The sequence below is a fragment of the Ailuropoda melanoleuca genome, chromosome 7 (assembly GCF_002007445.2).
Source record: "Ailuropoda melanoleuca isolate Jingjing chromosome 7, ASM200744v2, whole genome shotgun sequence".
Taxonomy (NCBI): Eukaryota; Metazoa; Chordata; class Mammalia; order Carnivora; family Ursidae; genus Ailuropoda; species Ailuropoda melanoleuca.
In genome coordinates, this window is record NC_048224.1 from 57,717,914 (window position 1) to 57,740,876 (window position 22,963).

At 60.4% G+C, this 22,963-nt stretch overlaps 1 protein-coding gene across 1 annotated transcript in view; it reads right to left on the reverse strand.

Moving 5' to 3' along the window:
• The window catches only part of COL5A1 (collagen type V alpha 1 chain), a 122,933-nt gene that overhangs the window by 22,059 nt on the left and 77,911 nt on the right, over positions 1 to 22,963 (reverse strand). Inside the window, exons 31-55 of the mRNA XM_034663748.1 lie at positions 21,936 to 21,980; positions 21,758 to 21,811; positions 20,616 to 20,660; positions 20,127 to 20,180; positions 19,172 to 19,225; positions 16,495 to 16,548; positions 15,650 to 15,757; positions 14,316 to 14,405; positions 14,168 to 14,221; positions 12,769 to 12,876; positions 10,552 to 10,659; positions 9,633 to 9,686; positions 8,702 to 8,755; positions 8,495 to 8,602; positions 7,490 to 7,543; positions 7,293 to 7,400; positions 6,117 to 6,170; positions 5,288 to 5,395; positions 4,647 to 4,700; positions 4,312 to 4,365; positions 2,992 to 3,045; positions 2,315 to 2,368; positions 1,521 to 1,628; positions 1,369 to 1,422; positions 357 to 410 (exon numbers count right to left, since the gene is read on the reverse strand). Of these exons, the coding sequence (XP_034519639.1) occupies positions 357 to 410; positions 1,369 to 1,422; positions 1,521 to 1,628; positions 2,315 to 2,368; positions 2,992 to 3,045; positions 4,312 to 4,365; positions 4,647 to 4,700; positions 5,288 to 5,395; positions 6,117 to 6,170; positions 7,293 to 7,400; positions 7,490 to 7,543; positions 8,495 to 8,602; positions 8,702 to 8,755; positions 9,633 to 9,686; positions 10,552 to 10,659; positions 12,769 to 12,876; positions 14,168 to 14,221; positions 14,316 to 14,405; positions 15,650 to 15,757; positions 16,495 to 16,548; positions 19,172 to 19,225; positions 20,127 to 20,180; positions 20,616 to 20,660; positions 21,758 to 21,811; positions 21,936 to 21,980 (1,746 nt within the window). The remainder of the gene's footprint in view (positions 1 to 356; positions 411 to 1,368; positions 1,423 to 1,520; positions 1,629 to 2,314; positions 2,369 to 2,991; positions 3,046 to 4,311; positions 4,366 to 4,646; positions 4,701 to 5,287; positions 5,396 to 6,116; positions 6,171 to 7,292; positions 7,401 to 7,489; positions 7,544 to 8,494; positions 8,603 to 8,701; positions 8,756 to 9,632; positions 9,687 to 10,551; positions 10,660 to 12,768; positions 12,877 to 14,167; positions 14,222 to 14,315; positions 14,406 to 15,649; positions 15,758 to 16,494; positions 16,549 to 19,171; positions 19,226 to 20,126; positions 20,181 to 20,615; positions 20,661 to 21,757; positions 21,812 to 21,935; positions 21,981 to 22,963) is intronic.

A 22,963-nucleotide genomic window follows, 5' to 3' on the forward strand; every position in this document is an offset into this window, starting at 1 on the left:
AATCCACATGAGCAGAAAAATCACCCCCGACTGGAGGAAGTGAACGGGCTTTGCCCTGCTGCGGAGTCCCGGCACCCTCCCCGTGCGAAGCATCCAGGACCACCGAGTCCAGAGTGGGCGCTCTCCAAGGACCCTGGACGCCCCTCCACCAGGACCTCCATGCAGGCCTCTGGGGTCTCCCACCGAGGGCAGGGACTGTGTTCCACACGGCACAGGCTGGTTCTGGTTCTCGGTCTCCCGGGACCCGTCCCCAGCCTGTGGCGGGCACTTGCCTGACGGGTGACCCATAGCTCGAAACCCCACATGTCTGAGGGGCCCCGAGTTACAGCCTCAGAGGCACGTGAGTCCTGTCTTACCTTTTCCCCTTTGGGGCCAGAATCTCCTTTGAGGCCGGGGAGTCCTGGGGGACCCTGCGGGAAGAGACGGTGGGATCAGAGCTCCCCTCTCCAACTCTACCCTCCACCACTGCCGGGGAGCTCCTTGGGGTCATCACTCACCATGGGGCCAGGGGGTCCGTCGGGGCCAGGGGAACCCGGGAGACCTTGCTCACCCTGAAACACAGGGGGCCATCAGCATGAGCCCCATCGTGTCCCCATGCCCAAGCCTCTCCCCTGTAACGGCTGCCCCTCCCCGGCCCCCGTCCACTCACCACAGGGCCCGGGATCCCTCGCAGGCCATCAGGCCCGGGCTTCCCGGGGGCCCCCTGGGGGCCAATGGGGCCAGTCTTCCCNGAAAGTTCTAGAAGGGCTTTTCCAGCATTCCTTACTTTAGAGGTTGAGTGGTGATAGACACCGGAGCAGAAAAGAAACAGACTCCCCAGTCCTCCAGGAGCAACTGTCGGCCTTGTGGATGTGGTTTACACTTGTAAATAAATCCACATGAGCGGAAAAATCACCCCCGACTGGAGGAAGTGAACGGGCTTTGCCCTGCTGCGGAGTCCCGGCACCCTCCCCGTGCGAAGCATCCAGGACCACCGAGTCCAGAGTGGGCGCTCTCCAAGGACCCTGGACGCCCCTCCACCAGGACCTCCATGCAGGCCTCTGGGGTCTCCCACCGAGGGCAGGGACTGTGTTCCACACGGCACAGGCTGGTTCTGGTTCTCGGTCTCCCGGGACCCGTCCCCAGCCTGTGGCGGGCACTTGCCTGACGGGTGACCCATAGCTTGAAACCCCACATGTCTGAGGGGCCCCGAGTTACAGCCTCAGAGGCACGTGAGTCCTGTCTTACCTTTTCCCCTTTGGGGCCAGAATCTCCTTTGAGGCCGGGGAGTCCTGGGGGACCCTGCGGGAAGAGACGGTGGGATCAGAGCTCCCCTCTCCAACTCTACCCTCCACCACTGCCGGGGAGCTCCTTGGGGTCATCACTCACCATGGGGCCAGGGGGTCCGTCGGGGCCAGGGGAACCCGGGAGACCTTGCTCACCCTGAAACACAGGGGGCCATCAGCATGAGCCCCATCGTGTCCCCATGCCCAAGCCTCTCCCCTGTAACGGCTGCCCCTCCCCGGCCCCCGTCCACTCACCACAGGGCCCGGGATCCCTCGCAGGCCATCAGGCCCGGGCTTCCCGGGGGCCCCCTGGGGGCCAATGGGGCCAGTCTTCCCAGGAGGGCCTTCCAAGCCGGCTTCCCCCTGCAAGGCACAAGGACACAGTAGCACAGGAGATGCTTGAGGCTGTGGCCACCCTGGCCCAGGACCACTGCTCCGAGAACCCCAGATGCCCCTGATCGCTGGGGCTATCCCAGGTTCTCCACATTCTTTATGGGAGCCACCCTGACCCATCCCCCCAATTTCCTCAGCCAGCAGAGCTTCCCAGTCTCCAGTGATCCCGGCCACCACAGCCGTCCCAGGCGGCCCTGCGCTCACGGTGGGCACGGCCACCATTTCCTAGGCCGGCACAGGGCTGGATGGCTTCCGCCACTGCCTCTGTTCCCAACAGGACAGCTCCAGGAGGCAGACAGGGCCATCAGAGTCACAGGGAGCAGCCCCTCGAGGGTCCCAGGCCCCAAGCCCCAGGCAGGCGGCACGGCATGGACGCCCCACATTCTGCTCTGCCCCACGGTGGGCACGGCTCAGCGAGGCGGTAGCAGGGCAAGCACCGGGCCAAGCGCACCAGCACCTGCTTGCCTTCCCTCAGGCCGGGGGGGGGCCGATGGCCTGTGGGCCAGCTGCCTCCCTCCCCATGTGCGGTGAGAGCTCCCGGCTGCCTGTGTGGCTGTCCTGGCTGCACAGCTCTCCATTCCCCACCCCGCTCGGCCATCACACAAGTGGCTCTTCTGGAAACTCTGTAGTCACGGCTGGGCAGAGAAGCGCGTTACCTTGGCTCCCTTCTCTCCCTGTCTGCCTTCGGGGCCTGCGGGGCCTGGGGGACCCTGGAACAGAGCAAGGGAAGAGCACGTGAGGAGCTGCTTGCAGAAGCCAGGGTGACGAGCTCGGTGTCTGGAGGGAAACAGGCCTGGGCTCGAGGGGCAGGAGGGGAGGGTGGGGTGGGGGCTTCTGGGCCCCTGGCCAGCCAGGATGAGGCCCTCAGAATGAGTCTCAGGGACCCCGGTTCTGGGAAAGGCCTCAGAGTCCCTCTGGGGAGGCCTTTGGCAGCCGTGGTGCTGGGGACCCGTTCCCCATCACACAGCAGACAGGCCAGTTCCTGCAGCACGGGCAAGGCTAAGTATTCTATGTGCAGAGAAACACTGTTTTGCAGGCTCAGACTTTTGAGAGAGGTCTGACCCAGGGGGCGAGGTGTCTTCCGGCCTCGTGGGTGCCTTTCCCCCATGATGGGCATGACTAGTGGCGTCTTGGCGTCTCCCAAAAGCAGGGGGCGATGGACCTAGCAGGCCCGAGGGCTGATGATGTGGCGGGGCTGGCACACACACCACAAACAGAAGCATCTTCCCCACTAGGACCCCCAAGAGCATGCGGGGCTGGGCGGAGGGTGCTGGGGGGGGGGGGGGGCTCCTGCAGAAAGCTAGCAGGCCAGCACAGCTTGCAGGATCATTACCCTTTTTCCTGGAGGCCCAGACGGTCCCGGTTCACCAGTAGGGCCTGGGGATCCCTGGAGTCAGAGAGAGAACACAGAATTTGGGAATCAGGGTCGGTCGACAGAGGCATGGCAGGTCTGGGCTGGCGCCAGGCTGACAAAACAGAGTCCCCAGTGTCCTCTGTCCTCGGCCAGCCCTGAGGCCGCCTCTCTCTTCCCGTGGAGCTGCCGCGAGAAGTCCCAGGCGAAGCCATGCTATGCTTGACCTCGGCTTGGGCCTCTGTGCTCAGCGCTGTGCTGTGCTAGGTGGGGGGTCCTGGCTCACACCCGCAGTGTGGCCACATTTTACTGATTTGTTTTTTTCCAAGATTTGTTTATTTGAGAGAGAGAGAGAGAGAGAGAGCGTGCACGCGTGCGTGCACACGCAGGGAGAGGGGCAGGGAGAGAGTCCTCAAGCAGACTCCCCACAGAGCGCGGGGCCCGATGCGGGGCTCGAGCTCACACCCTGACATCACGTCCTGAGACGAAACCAAGAGTCAGACGCTTAACCGCCTGAGTTACCCAGGCGCCCCATGTTGCCACATTTTATAAAAGCACTTTCCCACCGCACAGCAATGGCTTTGGATTCTCGGGGACGGGCTCCGTCTGCAACCCTCCCCCTGCAAACATCCCCTTCTACAGAAGTGGGCCCCCCTCCCGAGGCACAGGAAGGACAAGGGTCGTCCCAAGTCACAGGGCAGGGGGCCCTCGGGCCTCTCTCGGGGGACCTGGCCTCCGAGCCGGTGTCCCTAAGGTTTCTTTGCTTGCTGCTCATTTAAACCACTGACATCAGCCTGGGCCCACGGGGAGCAAATCCCCAGCAGCCGTCTGCCTGGTTGGTGCAGGGCGGGGTGAGGGAAATCGGTGAGGATGTCGGGGCAGTCCCCAAGTGGGGGACTACTGGGGAGACTGGGCTTGAAGCAGGTTTCAGAAACTCAGCGTCAGGCTTAAGTGGTAAGGTCTAGTGTGAGCCCAGCCTGAGGGGCTGGCCTGGGCAGAGCCCTTTGGAGGAGAGGTGCTGGCCGCCAAGGCAGAAATTCGGCCACCCTGACGTTCACAGGTAGGCTGGGGGCGGGCATGGACTCCCTGGCGGCGAGTGCCAGACCACTGGCCCAGCTGTCTCTAGCTTTCAACAGAGCCCGCGGGGACACAGTCCCCTATCACGGTAAGAACAGATCCTACAAGGTAACTGGGCTTGGGTTTATCTCAGAAATGAACAAAGCAAGCTGCAAATCCCAAGAGCGCCCGGCACCCTCCACCAGGAAGCTGTGCGGGGTCCCCAGAGGTCACGAGGGGACTCACCGTTTGTCCAGCTTCACCATCGTCCCCTTTGTCACCAGGGGGGCCATCTTGACCCTGTGGGGACAAAAGCAAGTTCCTTCTGCCTCCTGACAGCACCCGAGTCGCACACCAGCGCCCATGGTGTCCCCAGTCCCTTCCCGAGAATCCGAGTCCCTCTGGCCGGTCCAGGTACGGCGAGCTCAAGCCGGAACGCGCTCTCTAACCACCACCAGCACCCCCTGGATCCCATCTGGGAGAGCACCGTGCCCAAGGAGAATTCATAAAAGACAACCAGAGAGACAGAGCCGGGGCTGGCAAAGGCAGGTGGGGGGCTATGGGGGGCCCTGAACACCTACCGCGGGGCCAGGCTCTCCGGGGGGACCGGGATCTCCGGGAAAACCGACAGGGCCCTGAAAGGGACAAAAACAGGCACGTCTGGGCCCTCAGCCACCGAGCCACCTCTGCCGCCTCCCCCAGACCCCCGCCTCCCCCAGCCCCTGCCACACCCTCGGTCCTGACACCAGGAGAGCGCCACCTCATCCCAGCCACACCACACCCGGGCAAGACGGGCTCAGCGCTCCGCCTTCCGGCCCACAGACGACAGGCGCCATGCCCGCGCATCTGCTCCCACAGCTCCAGGCTGAGACGGAGCCCAGACCTTCAGGCTTCTAGAATGTGCCGCAAAGAACCCCCTCCTGGAGCAAAGCCAGGGCCAGGCCATGGGAAGGGGGCATCCACATAGACCGCTGTCCACGCAGCACATGACAGCCAGCTACCCGGGCTCCGCACATGAGCCCCCAAAGCCCCCCACCCCACAGCCCCTCTTCCTCACCTCCACGGCTCTGCCTTGGCAGCTGGTGTGGAAACCTCTAAACTTTAGCAACGTTACCCAGAGCCACAGCGCTCAGGGGGTTTCGTGCAGTGCCAGTGAATGAGAATACCCCAGGCCCAGAGCCCCACCAGCTTCGGGGTGTGGGCGCATCTCAGAGCTACTCACGGGGCTGCCTTTGGGGCCGTCGTCCCCAGGGGGGCCTTTGGGTCCAGGGGGTCCAGCTGCACCAGAAGGGCCTGACTCGCCCTTCTCACCCCTTTCTCCTTTGGGTCCCTGGAGGGAAAGTCTGGTGTCAGTGTCCTCAGAGCCAGGCCCCGGCTCCCGAAGAGCAGTGCTGGCCTCAGTCATGGCCCCTTGTTCCCATGCGTGGGAAAGCGTGTGCCTGACGGGGCCCATGCCCGGCACAGTGCGGACTGACCACTGCTCCTGCTCCCCAGTGGCCCCACTGGCTTAGGGGGGGCCCTGAAAGGTGAAGCTTCTAGGAGGGAGGGGCTGCAGGGACTCAGGCCGACGCCCTGATTTGCAGGTGGAGGGAGCAGCTAGAGGCCCAGGAGACTTTTGTCCACCAGCCACCTGCTGGGCCCTAGAGCCTCTCACAGACTGGCCTAGAAAGAATGCCCATCTGACCTGAGAAGGTCCGAATATCCCAGGTCTGGGCTGATGAGGGGACAATCGCACACATTATGGCAGCCCATTGATGGGTCTGGAACCCCAAGGATGGCAGAGCAACGACAGGCTTTGTTCGTGGGTGTTCATGGCACTCATGCTTCATGCATGTGCCAATGTGGGCACACACAGGCAGGCACGCTCGTGCACACACACACACACACACACGTGCTCACCCCCCATCCCACCCCATCTCGTTGCAGTAATTCCAGGAGGTAAGCATGAGGGAGACATGGCCCCCATCTCATGGATGGGAAAAGTGTGAGCATCCCATCTAGCAGAGGTCCATGGTGGGGCACCCCCACCCCTGCCCCCTGAGTCCACTCACCGGGGGGCCCCCCTCTCCGGGCAGGCCAGGCTCTCCAGCTTCACCAGGCTCACCCTAAGGAGGAAACAGGAGTTGGTTATGGCAGCACGGAGGGCAGTGGCCCCAGCTCCGAGCACTTAGCAAATCCTCCGTGCTGTCGGGCCCAAGGGGTGGGGGGCCCAGGGTGAGAGAGTGGTCCCCGCGCTCTGACAGCCCCCGGATCAGAGGGCAGACACATCCATGTCGGGAGAAGTGACACTGGCAGGCTGACGGTCACACGGATGAGGTGACCACAGGACACGGAGCGTCACGGATGGCGCACCCAGTGAGTTCTGGGGGAGAGTCCCGAGAAGCCAATGGAAGGGCTGGGAGGACAGCGCAGGAGGGAAGGGCAGGGCAGAGGCAGAGAGAAAGCAGCAGGGCCCGCTCAGAGGTGCAGCCTCCCGGCGGAGGCAGGAGCCCGCGAGGAAGACGCCTCTGAGCGGAAGCCGCGCATCGTGACTCTGTGGTCTTAGCAGGATGCGTTTCTCTGTAATTCTCGTATTGGAAAATATGAGCAGTGATGGAGGACTTCTTTCAATTTAATAGGTTGTAGTCAGAAAGTTCTGGAAATGGTGTACAGGGAATGCAAACGAGTGGAAGCACGTCGGATTCCTTTTATCCCCAGGAAGTAGGCAAGCGTGCTAGAAGTAACGCACACTCATGAGCCCTGCAGCGGCGTCCTGCCCGCCGCACACACGCACGCACACAAGCGCAGGCAGGCACACACGTGTGCGCACACAGAAGCCCGCCAAGCTCACTGAGGCATCCCCAGGACCCACGTCCTAAAGTTAATCAGATCGGATGAGGGCCCCAGGCTACGAGAGGACAGAACTGACCACAGTGGGAACGGTAAACGTCGCCCCCAGCACTTCCAGGGATGGAGCAGAGCCATCCGCTAGATCCAGGAGAAGGGGCGCGGCCTGGCTGGCCACGTGGCTTGGAGATTCTGCGCAAGGCCACGGCGAACAGGGGTCAGAGCTCCCACCTCCACAGCACACATCGGCTAAGTGTCAAAGTGTATTTGACAGGAATGGCTCAGCCACGCCCTGCGTGTCTCCGTAGCCGCACCGGACACACACACGCACACACACGCACACACACACCCTGGGCTCCCCACGCGCACATCAAACATTACAGCAGGAAGGGGGGAGTCACCTTCTCTCCCACGGCACCAGGATTGCCTATTCCACCCGGAGGCCCTTGCGGCCCGTCAGCGCCTGGAGCTCCGGAGGGTCCTCGGGGGCCAGGGGGACCTGGGGGACCCTGGCGGAAGAAGAACCATTGAGCACAGGCAAAATGTAAATCGTGACCGAAACAGAACCGGGAGGTCGGTGCGTCCCGGGCACACTTACCATCTGACCCACGTCCCCGGTCTCGCCCTTCTCTCCAGGAGGTCCCGGCAGACCCTGGGGCAGGAACATGGCAGAAACTTAGCGGGTTGGCGCTGCGCTACCCCAGTACCCCACAACATTCACAGTCTCCCCGCCACGGCGCCACGCGGGCATCCGAGAGCCTCCGAGGGTGCTGCTAAGCGTTCGGCCGAACGGAGGACACCCTCATCAGGCCGCGTCTCACAATCAGCCCGAGGAAGTCATTAGAGAGTACTTGGAGATTTATGGACCAAGGCGTCTGCTGCAGTGTCCCATTAAACAGTAAAACCTAATGAGCCAACAGCAGGGAAATGTCTGAGTAAATTATGTCACCAGCATACGCCGGCACGCGGTGCAGTGACTAAGAATCACGTCTTCAAGAATAAATAAGGGACACGTCCAAAGGATATTTAATAACACTGAACACAACTCATGAAAGGAATGGAGGGGGCTATGCACGAACTTCCTAGACACACGACAGGGTCCAGGTTTTCCAAAAGCCCAACGAGACCACACACGTGCCTACGAGCAGGTGAATACACGCGTGCGAAGGTAAAGAGCCAAAGTGCGCCCGAGCACTCAAAGCCACCCTCCCTGGCTGGTCCATACGGGAGGCACTGTTCTTTTTTACAAGTGGTCAGTCACTTCCGGCATCTCTACCATGAGCTTAGAGAGACGTACCACTGATTAAGGGACGCAAATATGGACGCATCTGCCATTACGGGAACTGGCATTGCTTCCAATTAATGAGGAAGTCCTGGGAGGTCCCCAGAGCCTAGTCTTAGAGTCCCCACTCTTAACAAGGTCAGAAGAGGGGAGGGGAGGGGGAGTAGAGGGCAAGGAGAGGGGAGGGAGAGAGCAGGGAAAAGAGGAAGGGGAGGAGAGGAGAGGGCAGGGAAGAGGGGAGGAGAAAGGGAGGGGCAGACACAGCAAAAAGCAGGAAGCTCTGAGGTAGACCAGCAGTCCCTCCACAAGCCCGGAAGTTACCTGCAGCCCAACCGGCCCTGGGGGCCCAGGAAAACCTCTTGGACCTTCGTCACCTTTCTGCCCGAAGAGACCTTGCTGGCCGCGAGGTCCTGGCTCACCGTCGGCTCCCTGCAGGAGAGAATGGGGCGTGGGTAAGAAGCAGTTGGCAGTACCCCATGGGCTGGAGGGGCTCAGGATGTACTGAGGGCCCACAGCACAGATACTCACAGAGGGGCCTGGCTGTCCGATGGGGCCCTGTGGACCGGTGGGCCCGGGCGGACCCTGCAGGGAAAAGACAGAGACACGGTTGCTTCCCAGATCACAGCGGAGGCCGAGGGGGACCATGGGCCGAGGCCATCAGCTCAGCCCCCACGCATGGCCGTCCAGGGAAGACGTCCAGTCCAAGGGCACGGGCTACCTGCAGGATCTGGGTTCAGGCCCGACCATGTCGTCCCAGGCAGGGGAGAGGGCACTGCACATCATCTTAGCTCCCACCGCACACCCAGCGCATGGGCCCCCGAGGCCGTGTTTTAAAAACAAGGCTGGACACTGGGCTCCTCACCCATTCAGAGCTAGGACCGGACTGGAGTCCATGCCTGGCAGTGTGCCACCGGCCCCCGTGCGTCCCCCCCATACTCCAGCGTTGGCACAGGGAGCGAGAGAGGGAGGCAAGGGGAGCTGGACAGCACCGTCCTCGGGGAATGCGCCCCGCACCGGCGGCAGGAAGCCCCAGCTGCACGGCAGAGGACACGTGCCACCATTACCAGGAAGGCGCCGGCAGCCAAGGGACGCACTAGGACTTCTGAGCAGACAAATGAAATGAAGAACCACCGGTCAAGGCGCTGGTCTAGGAGGGCGCCCAGGGCCCGGAGCATCGCAGGGTGGCCGTGACCCAGGCCTGCGGAGCCCAGCAGCTCACTGGCTCTATTGCACGAAGCCTGCGAACGCTTCCTGCTCGTCTGTTAGCGAGGGATCCCCTCGGATACGAACATACGTGTGCATCTACACACACACCGCCCAGTGCCCGTGTGCGTGCCCGCCACCCACACATGGGTCCCAGTGGGCAAGGGAGCCCAGCGGCTGTGTCCTGTGGCGGGCTGTCCACGTGATTGTGTCAGCCACAGCATTAACACCGGCGGTGCGCGCACGTGGCCTGTACCTGCTCGCCCTTGTCCCCCTTGCTCCCCTTCTGTCCAGGCTCCCCGATCTCTCCCTGTGGGAAGAAGAGGAAGGTCCATAAGCCCTGAACTGTCTGCACATTATCTGCTCCCTGTAATTAATTTTTTGGGGGAAAAGATTAATCTCCTCTCCAACGCGGCCCAAGAACGTTCCTCGGAAGAGACGTTTCCATAAATTAAGTTGATTTCCCTTCTAATACAACAGCGAATGGGGCGCGAGTCCTGGATCTCACGCGGTAAGGATTTCAGTGGCTCTGAGAGTCATAGTGAAGATATTTTCTTTGTTTGTCAAGCGGGCAGCGTGCATAGCAGGGCAGTAACGGGATAGCTTGGTTACTGAGCTCCAGCCAAGTTATTAAAGCCGCCGCGTCCACCCTGCCCCGAGAGGCGGTGTTGTCTACGTACAGGTGACCAAGTTGGAAATGTCACCCCAGAGCCACCATAAATGGAAAGTTAAACCACAGAGCTAAATTTCACCATCTTCACTGAATGAGGGATAAAATCGAAGCTCCCGCAGGAACAGCGCTGGAATTACAAAGCACGCTCCTAGCAAAAGGGAGTCTGGACAATTCAAGCGAAGACATTTAAAAATAGATACTGAGTAAAACCTCATTACGGCGGTTCCACACTCAGAGCCGACGTGACGCATCGGGAGCAGGGAGGATTTCTCCTGGCTCGGGCCGCCAGCAGCGAATGTCCCGGGCAAACGGCGGAAGCAGTTTCCCAGTCCCGCCCACCCCACGCACCAGAGATCTCATCTGTCACCGCGTAACTGTGAGCTTTTCTGGAATCATGTACCAGCGCCCAGTGCGCGGGGCGGGCTGGAGTCCCTCGGCGGCCATTACCCATGGGCCGCACCTCGTGTCCTCCGGGGGCAGGAGGACCCATCCCAACTCTTACCTTATCTCCGTCTTCTCCAGGGGGGCCCACAGGGCCAGCCGGACCGGGCAGCCCCACAGGACCCTGGAGGCCATCTCGGCCAGCTGGGCCTTGGGGACCTTTCTCGCCCTAAAGAGGAGAGAAGATCCCTGGTCAAACACAGCTCCATCACAGGAATGTCTCGCCACCAGCTCGTCACCCCAGAGAGGAGGGGTCCACGGGTAGGGAGCTGGCAGTTGGTGGCAGTGACCCTTGTCACGGTCCCAACGGATTTCAGCCACCTACACAAAAGGTGACTCTGAGCCGAGCCCAGCCCAGTGCCACCTGCTTTCCATGCACCTCTGCGTTTGGTCTATGCCCGTCCTAAAAAGAGCGCGTCTTTTAGAAATGGGGAAACTGAGGCACAGCTTGTGAGCTGGGATTCAGCCCAGCAGCCAGATTCCTAAGCCTGTGTGTGGAATCATCGATGCCAGCGGCCAGGAGGCTCTGAGCTCTGGCCTCCACCAACACTCCTACTTCTCCAGTTCTCTGTAAACACCCCTGGGCCAAACAGACGCGCACACAGCCATCTTTCTTTTCCAGTGATTTTGATTCGTTTCCCTCATAACCGCCCCTGGTAATCTCGAACGTCCTTAGGTGCTCCTTGCTGTGCTCCGTTTTCCCAGAGTCAGAATCACTCTGTGAGCACAGAGCGAGGGGGTGCGCGTTGGGGAGGGGGACACAGGAGAGAACACGTGTGGTCGGCCTCAGGATCTAAACGTGGCCAGCACCTACCCAGACGTCCCTGCTCCATCTCATCCCCCTGCCCACACAATTCACTGCCGGCCCCCCGATTTCATTCCTGTCGAGATAAATTTCTACCCTAATGAAGCCAGAAAATGCCCAGGCTGACTCTGGCTTGCCTAGAACCTTCCGTCTGCTGTTACTGGTCAGGTCGGCTGTGCTTGGAGACACCTGGCCTTGTCCTCTCTCCAGGGCTATTTGGGGACAATGACAAGCTTTCAACTGGATAGCGTGGCTCTGAGATGTTTCTGTTCCAGTATTTACTCTCCTGAAGCAACAAACCCAACTGTTTCCAACCGAGTCTGTGTGTGCCCCGTACACATTGGACGCCCGGTGGAAGGCGGGTTTCTGGCATAGAATTCTACTGGACCGATGTCCAATGGCCTCAGTGGAAATGATCGGATGCCATCAGCATTGCCGATACCAGACTGAATGGATTCTTGGCGGTGCAGACACTCCCAGCGTGGTTTCAACAGGGAGCTCCTGCCCGGGGAAGGCAACCGGGCCCTTCCCACCGACAAAGCACCAAGCGCAGAATGCAGGAGGAAGACTACGTCTCTTCAACAGGAATCCGTCAGCACGGGGGTCCTAACTCCGTCGCAGGTCACCTGGGTGCATATCTGCCCCCCCGGAACCCTGCCCATGCTGCCATCTGGGAAGCCAGTGCTGAAATCTGTCTTCACCACCGTTTGAATGTGGGGCAGGTGGGAGTCTGCAAAATCCTTCAGGGGAAGCCAAACACGGTCCGGGCAGCAGCACATCTGGGCAGTAAGGGCATTTTGTAGTGATTCGGGGGAAAGCGCCTGGCAGAGGGCAGCTGTTGGCTTCCCAAGAGGTGTCAAGACGAGAAGGCACCCACTAATCTCTTGTAGCGAAACCAAGGCTGGGCGGGGGGTCTCACAACACCTCCACCCTTGGCTGGGCCACACACGTGGTCACTGAGAGGTGAGCAGTCAGGGGTCCAGGAAGAAGCTTCTTTTCCCAGCACATGCCTCTCAGCCCATCTTTTCTCCATTCCTGCCCCCAGCCCAGCGGACAGGGCTCCCGTCCCAAACACCCATCCTGCTCACACAAAGACCAACGTGACTCAGGCCGGCCGGAGGGGCTGTGCACACAGCAGGCAACCGTGACCCGTCCACACGTGCTGCCCGGAGCCCAGAACGAGGCCAAGGCTGCACTTGCCCACACGCTGTCCCAGCCCCTCCCTCTCTATGCACCTGCTGGGACACAGACACCGAGCTGCAACAGGCTGGGCCTCGGCCAAGATGCTCCCCAGCACGCTTCCAGCTCGAAGACCCCTCCCCAGAAGTCGGCCAACCCTGGGAACCCACCCTCGGACCTCAGTCAGGATGCTGGGAACACACACACTCTCCTGGGGGACACGCATGCGCTCCACACACCTCCCCCATCCTGCCAAGGTGGGGAGGGCCCCTGCACCCCTGAGGCAGTACTCACAGGAGCTCCTTTCTCCCCAGCCGGCCCGGGAGGTCCTTGGGGCCCGGGTCTCCCTGGGATTCCGATGGGCCCAGCAGCACCGGCCGGGCCTCTCTCCCCCGGAGATCCCTGGGGAGGGGGAGAAAATGGTTCATTTCCAAGGCTCTCAAAATGCATGGATACGATTTTCCAAAGCACCATCAGGTCCTCTCGCTCACCATCGCTTCTGAGCCCTCAGTAGCTCCCAGGGCCCTCGGCAGCACTCCCTTCTGAGACCAGCGTTGGAGGCCCTGGGTTTCTCTGAGCTCCTCCCTTCCTATAATCCCAAGCACATGTCTGCCTCTCCCCCCAGGGTCTGAGAACACATCTTCCTCAGGTGCTCCCCTGGGGTGATCCCCTCGCCTGGGCTCCCATTCTGGGGTCTGCCTGCCCACAAGGGGATCCCTTTCTGTCCTGCTCCCCCAGGTTTATGGGCGAGGCTCTGCCCCAGAAGCACCACTGATGGATGGGAACCTGGCCTAATTCGAGGGTCAGTGCTAAGAGGCATTGCCTGGGCATCATTCCACACTGGCCTTTACTGGAAAGAAAGGCAACGCTTCAAAGAAAGGTCTGGCTTCCCAGCTGCCATCTCTCTGAAATGGTCCGTGACCCAGGTGGGGAAAGGTGGGGTTATTCTGTGGTCTGCGCCCGGACCCAGACAGGGGCCCCAGGCAGCAACCACATCTATGCAGCAGAGTAGGGGCTGTGAGAAGGGCCCCATCTGAAGGGTTGGGGGAAGTCACATCTCCATCAAGTGTCCTCCAAGAACAGGGGTCTGTGGGCAGGAGGGACACAGCGCCGCGCGGCCCGAGTCCCCCAGGACAGAGAGATGGCTCTGGGAGCACGGCGTCTTCAGAGATCTCGTAGCTGGACTCTGAATGCTGGAGCGACTGTTCAGATAACAGGTGGCACTCGTAGGAGCCCCGGGGCCCTCAGCGCTGGGGACGGACCTGCCCCTGTGCCAGCCAGGCGGGCTCTGTGTGAGCAGCTCCAGGCATGTGGGCCATCCAGCTCTCGAATCCATGCTCGGGGCGAGAAAGATCTGTGTCCCTCCGCTTCCCCACCCCCAGACCCGGCCCAGACCTACACAAAGCACGTCAGCACACTCCTGGCTCCTCTGAGGGCAGGACGAGACCCCGAGGTCCTGCCATCACACCGCCCATTTCTCCACCTGCCCTCACAGCACGCCCCTGGCTTGTCATCGCCCCGGCTGCCAGCCCGTGGCCCGCCGTCCAACTCCTCCCATGGCCTTCCCAGGACGCACCGCAGGCCAGGACACATGTGTGTGCCCTCCTGGCCCATGGGGCTGCCCTGTCATGCTGCAGACTGGGTTTTGAGGAAGAGGATGGGAGAAAATGTCTGTGCTGGCCACAGTACTCACCGCGGGGCCTGGCGGGCCAGGCGGGCCTTCACTGCCTTTCAGTCCAAGTGCGCCCTGCAGAGCAACGAGAGTGTGGTCGGGGCACCGTGGGGAGAGGGCCCCCGCTGGGCGGTGTCCAGCTCCGTCCCCCACCTGGCCCCTCACTCACCACTGGGCCAGGAAGCCCTCGATCCCCAGGGAAGCCACGTAACCCAGGAGGGCCGTCTTTCCCAGGGAGGCCGGCAGGACCTGGGTCACCCTGAAAGCAGAACCATAGATGAGTTTCTGAGCGATGCCCAAGACCAGGGCAGATGGGGGCTGGGAGGGCTTCCTCTTCCAGCTCCACCAGGGATCAGGCTGGAGCAGGGCCGCCCCGGAACAAGGCTTCAGAAGGAACCTGAGTCGGGACTGGACTTGCTCACTGGCAGGTCCACGCACAGGAATGCCGCCCGTGCTCACACCTGGGATGCACGTTCCGCGGGTTGGCTCCGCGTGGGGCTTGGGGACAGACTCCATCCCTCCGGGGCCACGGTGGGTTGAGTGGGAGCTGAGGGCCAGGTGGCTGCACTGCCCCCACATCTACCCTTTGCATACATTTGGGGTTCCTCGTAAGACTGCACAGGTAAAGGAAAGGTGGCAGCATCACCCAAGACACTTGTCCAAGTATCTTCCAGAACTTTCTCCGGGGCTGAACATGGGAGAAGAGGGTGTCTCCGACCAGCCCGCCCTTGGCCTCCTTTCTGAACTCCAGAGGGCCCTCGCGCTGACCGGGATATATGCCTGCTGTGCACACGTGTGCATGTGTTTTCAGGACACACGTGTTTCCAGGGCATACATGTGTGTGTCCACATAGCTGTGCAAGGTTTTCAACCGCACTCCTCTACCTGGCTGGCTCTGCCTCATTATCTTTAGGTTTGCTCTTGCAAGTGTGCTCATCGAAAGGGCTGGGTTTGCTGTGTCCCTCCCTGAAAAGCAGCAAAGGGAGGGCTCGCCATTGTCGGGAATGAGGACCACCGCCTGTGGCGCCCCAGCTGTGGGGAGAGGCTCCCTAAGGTACAAAGAGGGCGTGCAGGACCCACGCTAAGAGGTAGGACAGAAAAGCATCTGTTTTCTACTTTTATTATTTATTCCTTTGCCTCTTGTGATGGGAAACTTTTTATTGGGTCACTTTCCGCTAAATTACTTTCAGACATGAAGCGTGAACACGTTAGGTGCTTCTGGGAGCCGGTGTGGCAGCTGGGGGAGGGGAGGTCAGCAAGACATGGCCCCAGGGCAGGAAGCCAAGGATGGTCTGACCCCCGGGCCCATTTCCATCCATCCCTGCAGTGAGCCAGCTCAGGTCCTCCTTCAGACCAGGCCAAGCCAGGCCAAGTCTGTGGTCTGGGGGGCCGACTGGCAGGAAGACCATTTGTCTGAGAAATTACTCATTCAGAGTCATTTCGGAGCAGGAGCAAACTTCCCTCAGGGAAGCCCGGGCCAGCACGGAAGGCCCGACTAACTCACCTTTGTCCCTTCTTTTCCAGCAAGGCCCGGGAGCCCCTGTTCCCCGGGGGGACCTGGGGGCCCAGGGTGGCCACGCTCGCCCATCGGACCAGTTTCTCCCGTGGGACCCTGTGCAGGAAGTCAGCATCAGCCACAAACATTTTCAAGAGACGTGCCGGGGAGCAACCTTCTCTTCCCAAACTAAGGACAACCCGGGCCGTGGGGGCCACGTGCCCACCAAACCCCACACTGCTTTGCTAGTCTCTTCCTTCCCGTAAAAATCCAGAAGGAAAAGAGCAAAGTGGACAGGGTGGGATGTAACCGGGAGCTGTGTGCCCTGAGGGGGGCCAGACTGCCACAAAGAGGTGGGCAGTGTGCCCACGTTTCCTGCAGTCCGGGGCCACAGCGGGTCAATATCTCATTTACTCCTACATTAGGTGGGAGTTTGCTGCCCGGTTTTGCTGCTCAAAGCCATTGGTCCCGGCTGCAAGCCACCCCGCGGAGATCCGCTGGCAGGTATCAGCACAGGCTGGTGGTGCCAACCGGAGCCCGGGGTGGGAGGCCTGGGCTGCCGGGGGCAGGGGAGCAGGGAAGAGCGGGCACAGCGGGGCCCTGCCCAGGAACCCGGCCCAGTCTGGCGTGCCCCCAACCGCCCGTGGGCCCTCTTTGTTCTGCCTGCTCGGTTCTCACTGACTGTTCAAAAGAACGTCCCCCGTTCTCCCATCTGGTTCCCTGTGCGGAGCTCAGCTCTGAATGCCAACGAGCTCATGGGACTCAGGATTCTCCAGGAGCTGCACCTCCACCTTCCCTCCCGCGTGGGCGCGCCACACAGGTGGCCAGTGAAACCCGGGGACGCCGCCGCTCACCTGAGGGCCGACGACGCCCGGGGGCCCTGGGGGGCCGGTCTTGCCTTGGAAACCCTGTGGAAAGAGTCAGCACCTGAGCTGGCCGCGCAACTCCCATCAGAAGTCCGCGCCCCAACTCCCTGCCCCGGCCCCAAACGGCACAGGCTCCCGACGGCCCCCAGCGGGCCCAGCTCTCCTGTCCGTTTGCGCTTGATTTTCGTGAGGATAACGAAGCCAGACAAGGTAGCTTCAGTAGCTGCTTTCCGCCGCCGTGTTTTTGTGCTGAGAAATGTATTTTAAAACCGTTAATCTTTATAATGTCACTAAGTGTTCATTTTCCCGCAGACTTGGTGCCATTTCTCAGCCTCCGGAAGCTCGACTCGGGAGCTACCTCCGGGCCGTTTCTCATCAGCGGCTCTGTGAGACGGTCCCGCCTGGGTCGCTAGCGCCTCTGCTGCATGACAGGTGACCTCACCGGCCCCTGGGCCTTCGTGGAAATCAGGAAATAGCGGGGCTTGCTGCTTTCGTAATCCGGCAGCTGGAACGCGCCGTGAGCTCGATTCCACGGGAATTTCTCGCTTCTGCCTGCACGCTGCCCGTGGGCAACAGCCCTGGCTTCCCTCTGGATGTTGGCTGTGCTCTGCACACGCCCTTCGAGGAGAAAGCGGACTGCAAGGAGGAAGGCTTAATTTCTGGGCGCAAGCCAGCCAGACACCACCTGCAGGCGCCATGTGAGCCGGCAGGCGTGCAGATGTGACGCCCAGGAAGCCGGGAGCCGGGAGCTCAGGACCTGGAGAGGGAGGTCTTACGCCCCAGCGAGACCCGGAGGGCGCACAGACGTGCCTGCATGGCTGATGGGCAAGGGCGGCTCCCTGCCTCCCCGTGTGCCGGCCACTGCGCTGGCACGTGAAACTTCACGCTTCGCCGTGGGACTGTGCGAACCCGTCGCGGACTCAGCGTCTCTGCGAATTCTCAGAGGTCTCTTCTCTCTAGGCCCAGGGGAGTTGCATGCAATGCACGGAAATGGCCATTTTAAAAGCAGAATTCTTTGCAGGCAGCATTTACAGGGTCAGAAACGAGGGTTGGGGACAGGTTGAGGGCACCCCTGCTTGGTGGGCCAGGGTCGAAGTGCCCAAAGGGGAGGCAGGAGCCTGAGTGTAAAGGCAAGAAGGGTGTCTCTGTCTGCCCCACGGGCAGGGCCATCGTTGGATGCTAAGGATGGAATCGGTCTCCAGCCCCTTGCCCAGAAACGGCTTTGGGTTCACATCGAGAAGTACCGATCTCCTGTGCATCGACTTCCTAAAGAGCAAAGTCAACACCCAACAGAAGACCTTTCTGGAAGATGTGTCCGGGCCCCATGCTGGAGTCCTCCGTCCTGGCCGGGTCTGGAGACGGGGTGCCCCCGTGTCCGCAGAGGTAGCCAGAGGGTCCCTGTGCTACTCCCCCGGCAAAGACAAGCAGCTTAATTATCCTACCAGCCTCTCTTCGGATAAGTCAGAGGGAGAAAAGCACACACTTGGCAAAACCTTCTATCTTGTCTCCTCGGAACAGCATTAGAGAAAAATATGCAAAGCTCAGATGAAATGTTTTAATTTTTCTCTACAAACAGGAGAGCAAGGTAATTTGCATTTATCAGCCAGCGTGTGCCCCGCAGCAGAGCACCGGGAAGGTATAATTAAAAGAAGTTTCATCACAATGAACCAGAGAGACAAAGGGAATTTTTTTAGAGCGAGCACCAAGAAGGCGTTAAATCTGGCATTGGAAGTCTCACTGGATATATGGACCCCGTTTGCTGTGAGAGCCTTTCAGAGACCTGTGACCACAAAAAAGCCCGCTGCGGGGACAAAGGGGCCTCCCAGCCACTTCCCCCATCTATCTGGTGACTAGGAGATCCCCCCCATCCAAGCCTGGAGCCTCAAGGTCACAGGTGGACCCCACCACGCCCTCCCCCAGGACTCGCCCGCGGTGGACGCGGTGTGCCGGGTCAAATCCTGAATGGCACAAATGACCAGGAAGTGACCTTACTTCTGAAAAATGCTTTTGGTCCCAACTGAAAATACCCAGAAGACACAGCTTGTACTGGACTCTTCTGAAGGGAAGGGCAAGGTGGGCAGTGGGCAGGGGGCGGCAAAGCAGCTGACTGTGAGCAGAGCTGAAGGGGCCCTGCACGGCCCCTGCCGTCAAGCCCGAGGCTGGAAGGGCCTGGAGAGAGGAGGCTAGGCCCGGCGCAAGGCCCGCAGCCCTCCTCTTGCAGCTTCATGGCGCGACGTGACGGAATGCCACAGAGCCCTCCCCGCTCCCTACCAGTTCGAATGCGTGCAGCTCACGCGAGCCTGACGGATTTACTGAGCAAGAGGAGGCCGGCTGCACATGGTTTCCGTGTGCAGGTGGCTTCTTGTTGCCAGGATGGTTTAAAATGTGACCTTGGACCGCAGTTGCTAGGACAAGGTCAAAGCCGGCATCTGCCTCCTGCACACAGAGCCGGCCCAGGTGCTGCGGGCCTGCCCGGGGCTGTCCACAGACGGGCTCACCCCAGGTCAGCGGAAGACGGGCCAAGCGTCAGGGGCCTCCCCTCTAGCTGGCCACTCTCTCCCAAGCCCACAGGGTAAAGAAGGCAGTGCCCACGTGCGGGGCTGTGGGAGAGGCCAGGCCAACCCGCATCCCTGTGTCCCCGTGTCCTCACACCGCCAATACTCACGGTCTCTCCTCTCTGTCCAGGGTGTCCCGGGAGCCCGTCCTTGCCTGGGGGGCCCTGAAGAAAGAAGCAAAGGGAAGAAGTTTCATTCAGTTCCGAGAAGCACGCCCCTTTGGGATTTAATGCCACAGCGGGGGGTGACTACCACCTCATTTCAGAGAAAATTCCTGTCACAGCACGTGTCACCTCCTGAACCCACACAGCCTTCCTGAGGGCCACTCTTCACCTCCCAGGGGGGAAACTGAGGCAGGCAGCATGGGGACCCAGAGCTGTCCTGTCCTGATTGCTGACCTCCAGGTATATACTGTGCGTCTTCTGAGTTAATGAAGTGTGCCCCCCAAAACACAGGTTGAGTTCTCACCCCCACAGCTGTGAAGTTGACCTCACTTGGACACTGGGCTTTACTGAAGTCACCAAGTCAAGATGAGGTCATACTGCACTAGGGTGGGCCCTAATCCAGTGATTGGGGTCCTCATAACAAGACAGAGGTTTGAAGACCCCGAGAGGCCCAGGGAGGCGGCGGCCACATGGGGACAAAGGCAGGATGGAGTGAAGGGTGCACAAGCCAAGTCCGGCCAGCAACCCCAGGAAGCCGGGAGAGGGGCAGGGAACAGTCTCCCCCAGAGCCCCCCAGAAGGAACCAGCCCTGCTAACCCCTTGATTTTGGACTTCTGGCCTCCAGACTGCGAGAGAACACATTTCTGTCATTTTAAGTGACCGAGTCGGTGGTAACTTGGCACGGCAGCCCCAGGGTACTCCTCCTGGGCCCAACTACAAGGTCATGTTGGTCTCAATGAGAAGGAAGTCCGCGCTTCGGAAAAGCAGCTCTCTCCAGCCAGCTTCCCGGCTGACACCCCTCCCACCGCCCCACGGGGAGGGGCCGGCATGGAGTCCCCGGGGAAAGCAAACATCTCCAGGAATCCCCACCCCTGCCCAACAAGGAAAACACGTTACTTACAGGGGGGCCCTTGGGTCCAGGGAAACCGGTAGGTCCTTGGGGTCCGTTGGGTCCCTGGGGACAGAGCACACCCAGCTGAGCACAGAAGTCCTTTCCCCGACACGTGGGGGCCCAGCGACCCCCACCACTGTCTCCCCGAGTTGTTGGTTCTCCGAGCAAAATTTCTCTCTGCTCCCCCGAACTATTCTCCATTTATTCCGGCCACACCCTCACCAACATGTAAAAGGAGGTTAGGCCAGGGAGCTGAGGGGGCCGGCACGGGGCCGAGGGCCCAGTTTCCTGACGTCTCAGCCACCTCTGAGCCCCAAGACCAAGGCCAAGGGGAGGGGGTTGCCGACTTCCACAGGCAGGAGACTTCACTCCCACTGACCTTTAGGGAAACCCTCTCCTCCAGAAGGGTCCAAGGCGTGCCTCCCTGTCCCCCAGCCCACCCCAGGAAGAAACGGAGAGGGACATTTCAGGCAAAGCTGCTTTCCCAGAGATCCTCACCCGTTCACCCGGAGGGCCGGCGGGGCCATCACCTCCAGAGTTGCCCTAGGGAGGGAGGGACGGAGCGTGAAGAGCTTTATTATGACCTGTAGTACTACTGCTTGCGGTAGAAAGACTCCGGCCCCTGACGTCACTGGGGTCAGAGTCACAGACGGCAGACGTGCACATGTGCAGGTCACAGGCTTCTCGGTAAAGAGCAGAGAGCACCAGCCACTGCTCCATGCTCCCCACGGCCGCCTGTCCTCTCGCCTCTGCACACGCACCAGACACTGAGCTGCTACCCGCAGGGCTGGGACACTTCCCCCAGGACAGTCCCCTGCAGGGGGACGAAGGCTGTGCTCCCATCCAGAAATGCATCGAACACTCCTGTGAAGCCAGGACCCAGCGTCCGCCCCAAGGCCCCCATGGCCGAGGCAACAGCTGCTCCGTGACCGTAGCCGCTCTCCCAGGAGAGCCTTGCATCCGCACACGGGAACGTGTGACACATCCCGGAGCTCATCGTGGAAGAATGCACAGTGGCCTCCAGTGGGCACATCCGGTTAGCCTGGGGGCAGGCCAGCTCTGCACCCCCGCCAACCAGAAGGCCCACGTCCCCGGTGGGAACGCACCTGGGAATGGCGTCCCGGCGGGACAGGAAGGGCCTGCTTGGCGGCCGTGTGTTTGCACACAGAGAATCGGGGGAGTTGGCGTCAGTGTCCCTTGGCGGGAAGAGGGGACGTGTAAGACAGTCTCAAGCTCTCTCCTGAGGCAGGAAGAACTTTCTTTCAATTTCTGGCAGAGCTCTCTCTATAGCTTTCAAACGCTTTTTAAGAAATCGGGCCTCCCTACCAGAACTGGATGGGGTACCCGGATGGTCTGACACTTGTGCAAAGCCCGGTGGGCCCGGCCTGCTAGGGTCTCGGGCCTGCCGTCTCGGAGGTTCCAGTGTGGGGGGACCCTTCCCACCTCTGCTCTCGGGGCCAAGGTTCATGATTCAATTCAACGTGACCTGTCCAAGGGCTGTTGGACCAGCTCCTTCTTAAATACCCTCAAGGAAACGTCTTTCTTTCGTTTCTCCGAGTGAAAAGGCCAAAGATGACCTGCGGGTGCGTGACTGACGGCAGCATTGGCAGGCGGCACCCCAGACGACACTGAAAACCTACCTTGGGGCCAGGCTTCCCAGTGATGCCCCGGGGGCCTCGTTCGCCCCGCGGACCCTGCACAGGCAGGAGAGAGGAAAGGTGAGCTCAGATCGTCCGGCCCTCCCGACCGCCCTCCCCCTCCCCCTGAGCACGCTCCCCACAACGCGCTCCTGCCTCTGGAAGCCCAGAGGGTGGTTACCGTCGGGCCTCGTTGCCCCCGTGGTCCCGGCTTCCCAGGCGTGCCCTAGAACCAGAGAAGAAGGGGCTGGTCAGTCGCCTGAGACACCTGCCACGGCCTGCGTGCCGGCCCTCTCCTGGGTTATGGGGAGAGCGCCCGAAGACAGAAGCGAGGAGGGCCTCTGTCCTTATCTCTGCTTCCACAAGAGAATTTTCAGGCCCAGGGGTTCACTGCACACTCAGTACACAGCAGTTCGTATTCCCGCTCAGGCCTCTGGAAATCCAATTTTCTTCCTGCAGTCTGATGGATGTTTACCACCGTTATCTGGTTCCGTCTGGTTTCTTTCTGCAAGCATCGACACCCCCTCCGCCTGCCCGCCCACCCTCTCCCCCTCGCCCTCCCTCTCTCTCTCCCAGCAGCGGGGGCAGGGTGGGGGGATCATTATTGCAAGAGAAGAGAAGCACGTCAACCCCTTTCATACATAATTTACTTCTGCTATAGTTAAGAATATTAGCCATTAAATTTTCAACAGGCTCCACAGACAAGCAGACTTGCAACTCGATATATGAATCATATACCCAAAGTCATTTGCTTGTCTTCTAATAGAATTTGGACTCCTTTTTCTTGTCATTGTTTTGCATTTTCCAAACCACGGAAAACAGATGCAGTGCGTTTTTTTTTTCCTCTGAAGCAAAACTCTGATAGCTGGTAAACGCAGTTTACCTACGGCGTGTGGACGCAGCGGGCTGAACGCCACGCCGGTGTCCCCACCGCCTCATGACTGATTTTCCAGAATATTATTCCCGTTTCTAATGACAGAGCCCAAGACAGAGCTGTGTTGCTAACGGCCACCCGACATGCGGCCTCTCACCATCTCTGGCTTGTTTGCTGCCAGAGTCAAAACTGCTTTCTGCAGCGTCTCATCTTGAAATGAATTTAATAAAACGGTGTATGACGATGAGATAATTATGTTGCCTTTTAACAATGCACTGTTTCCCTGCTTTAATTATACGGCAATATCCTTCGGCTTCAAATAAATATTTGCATAC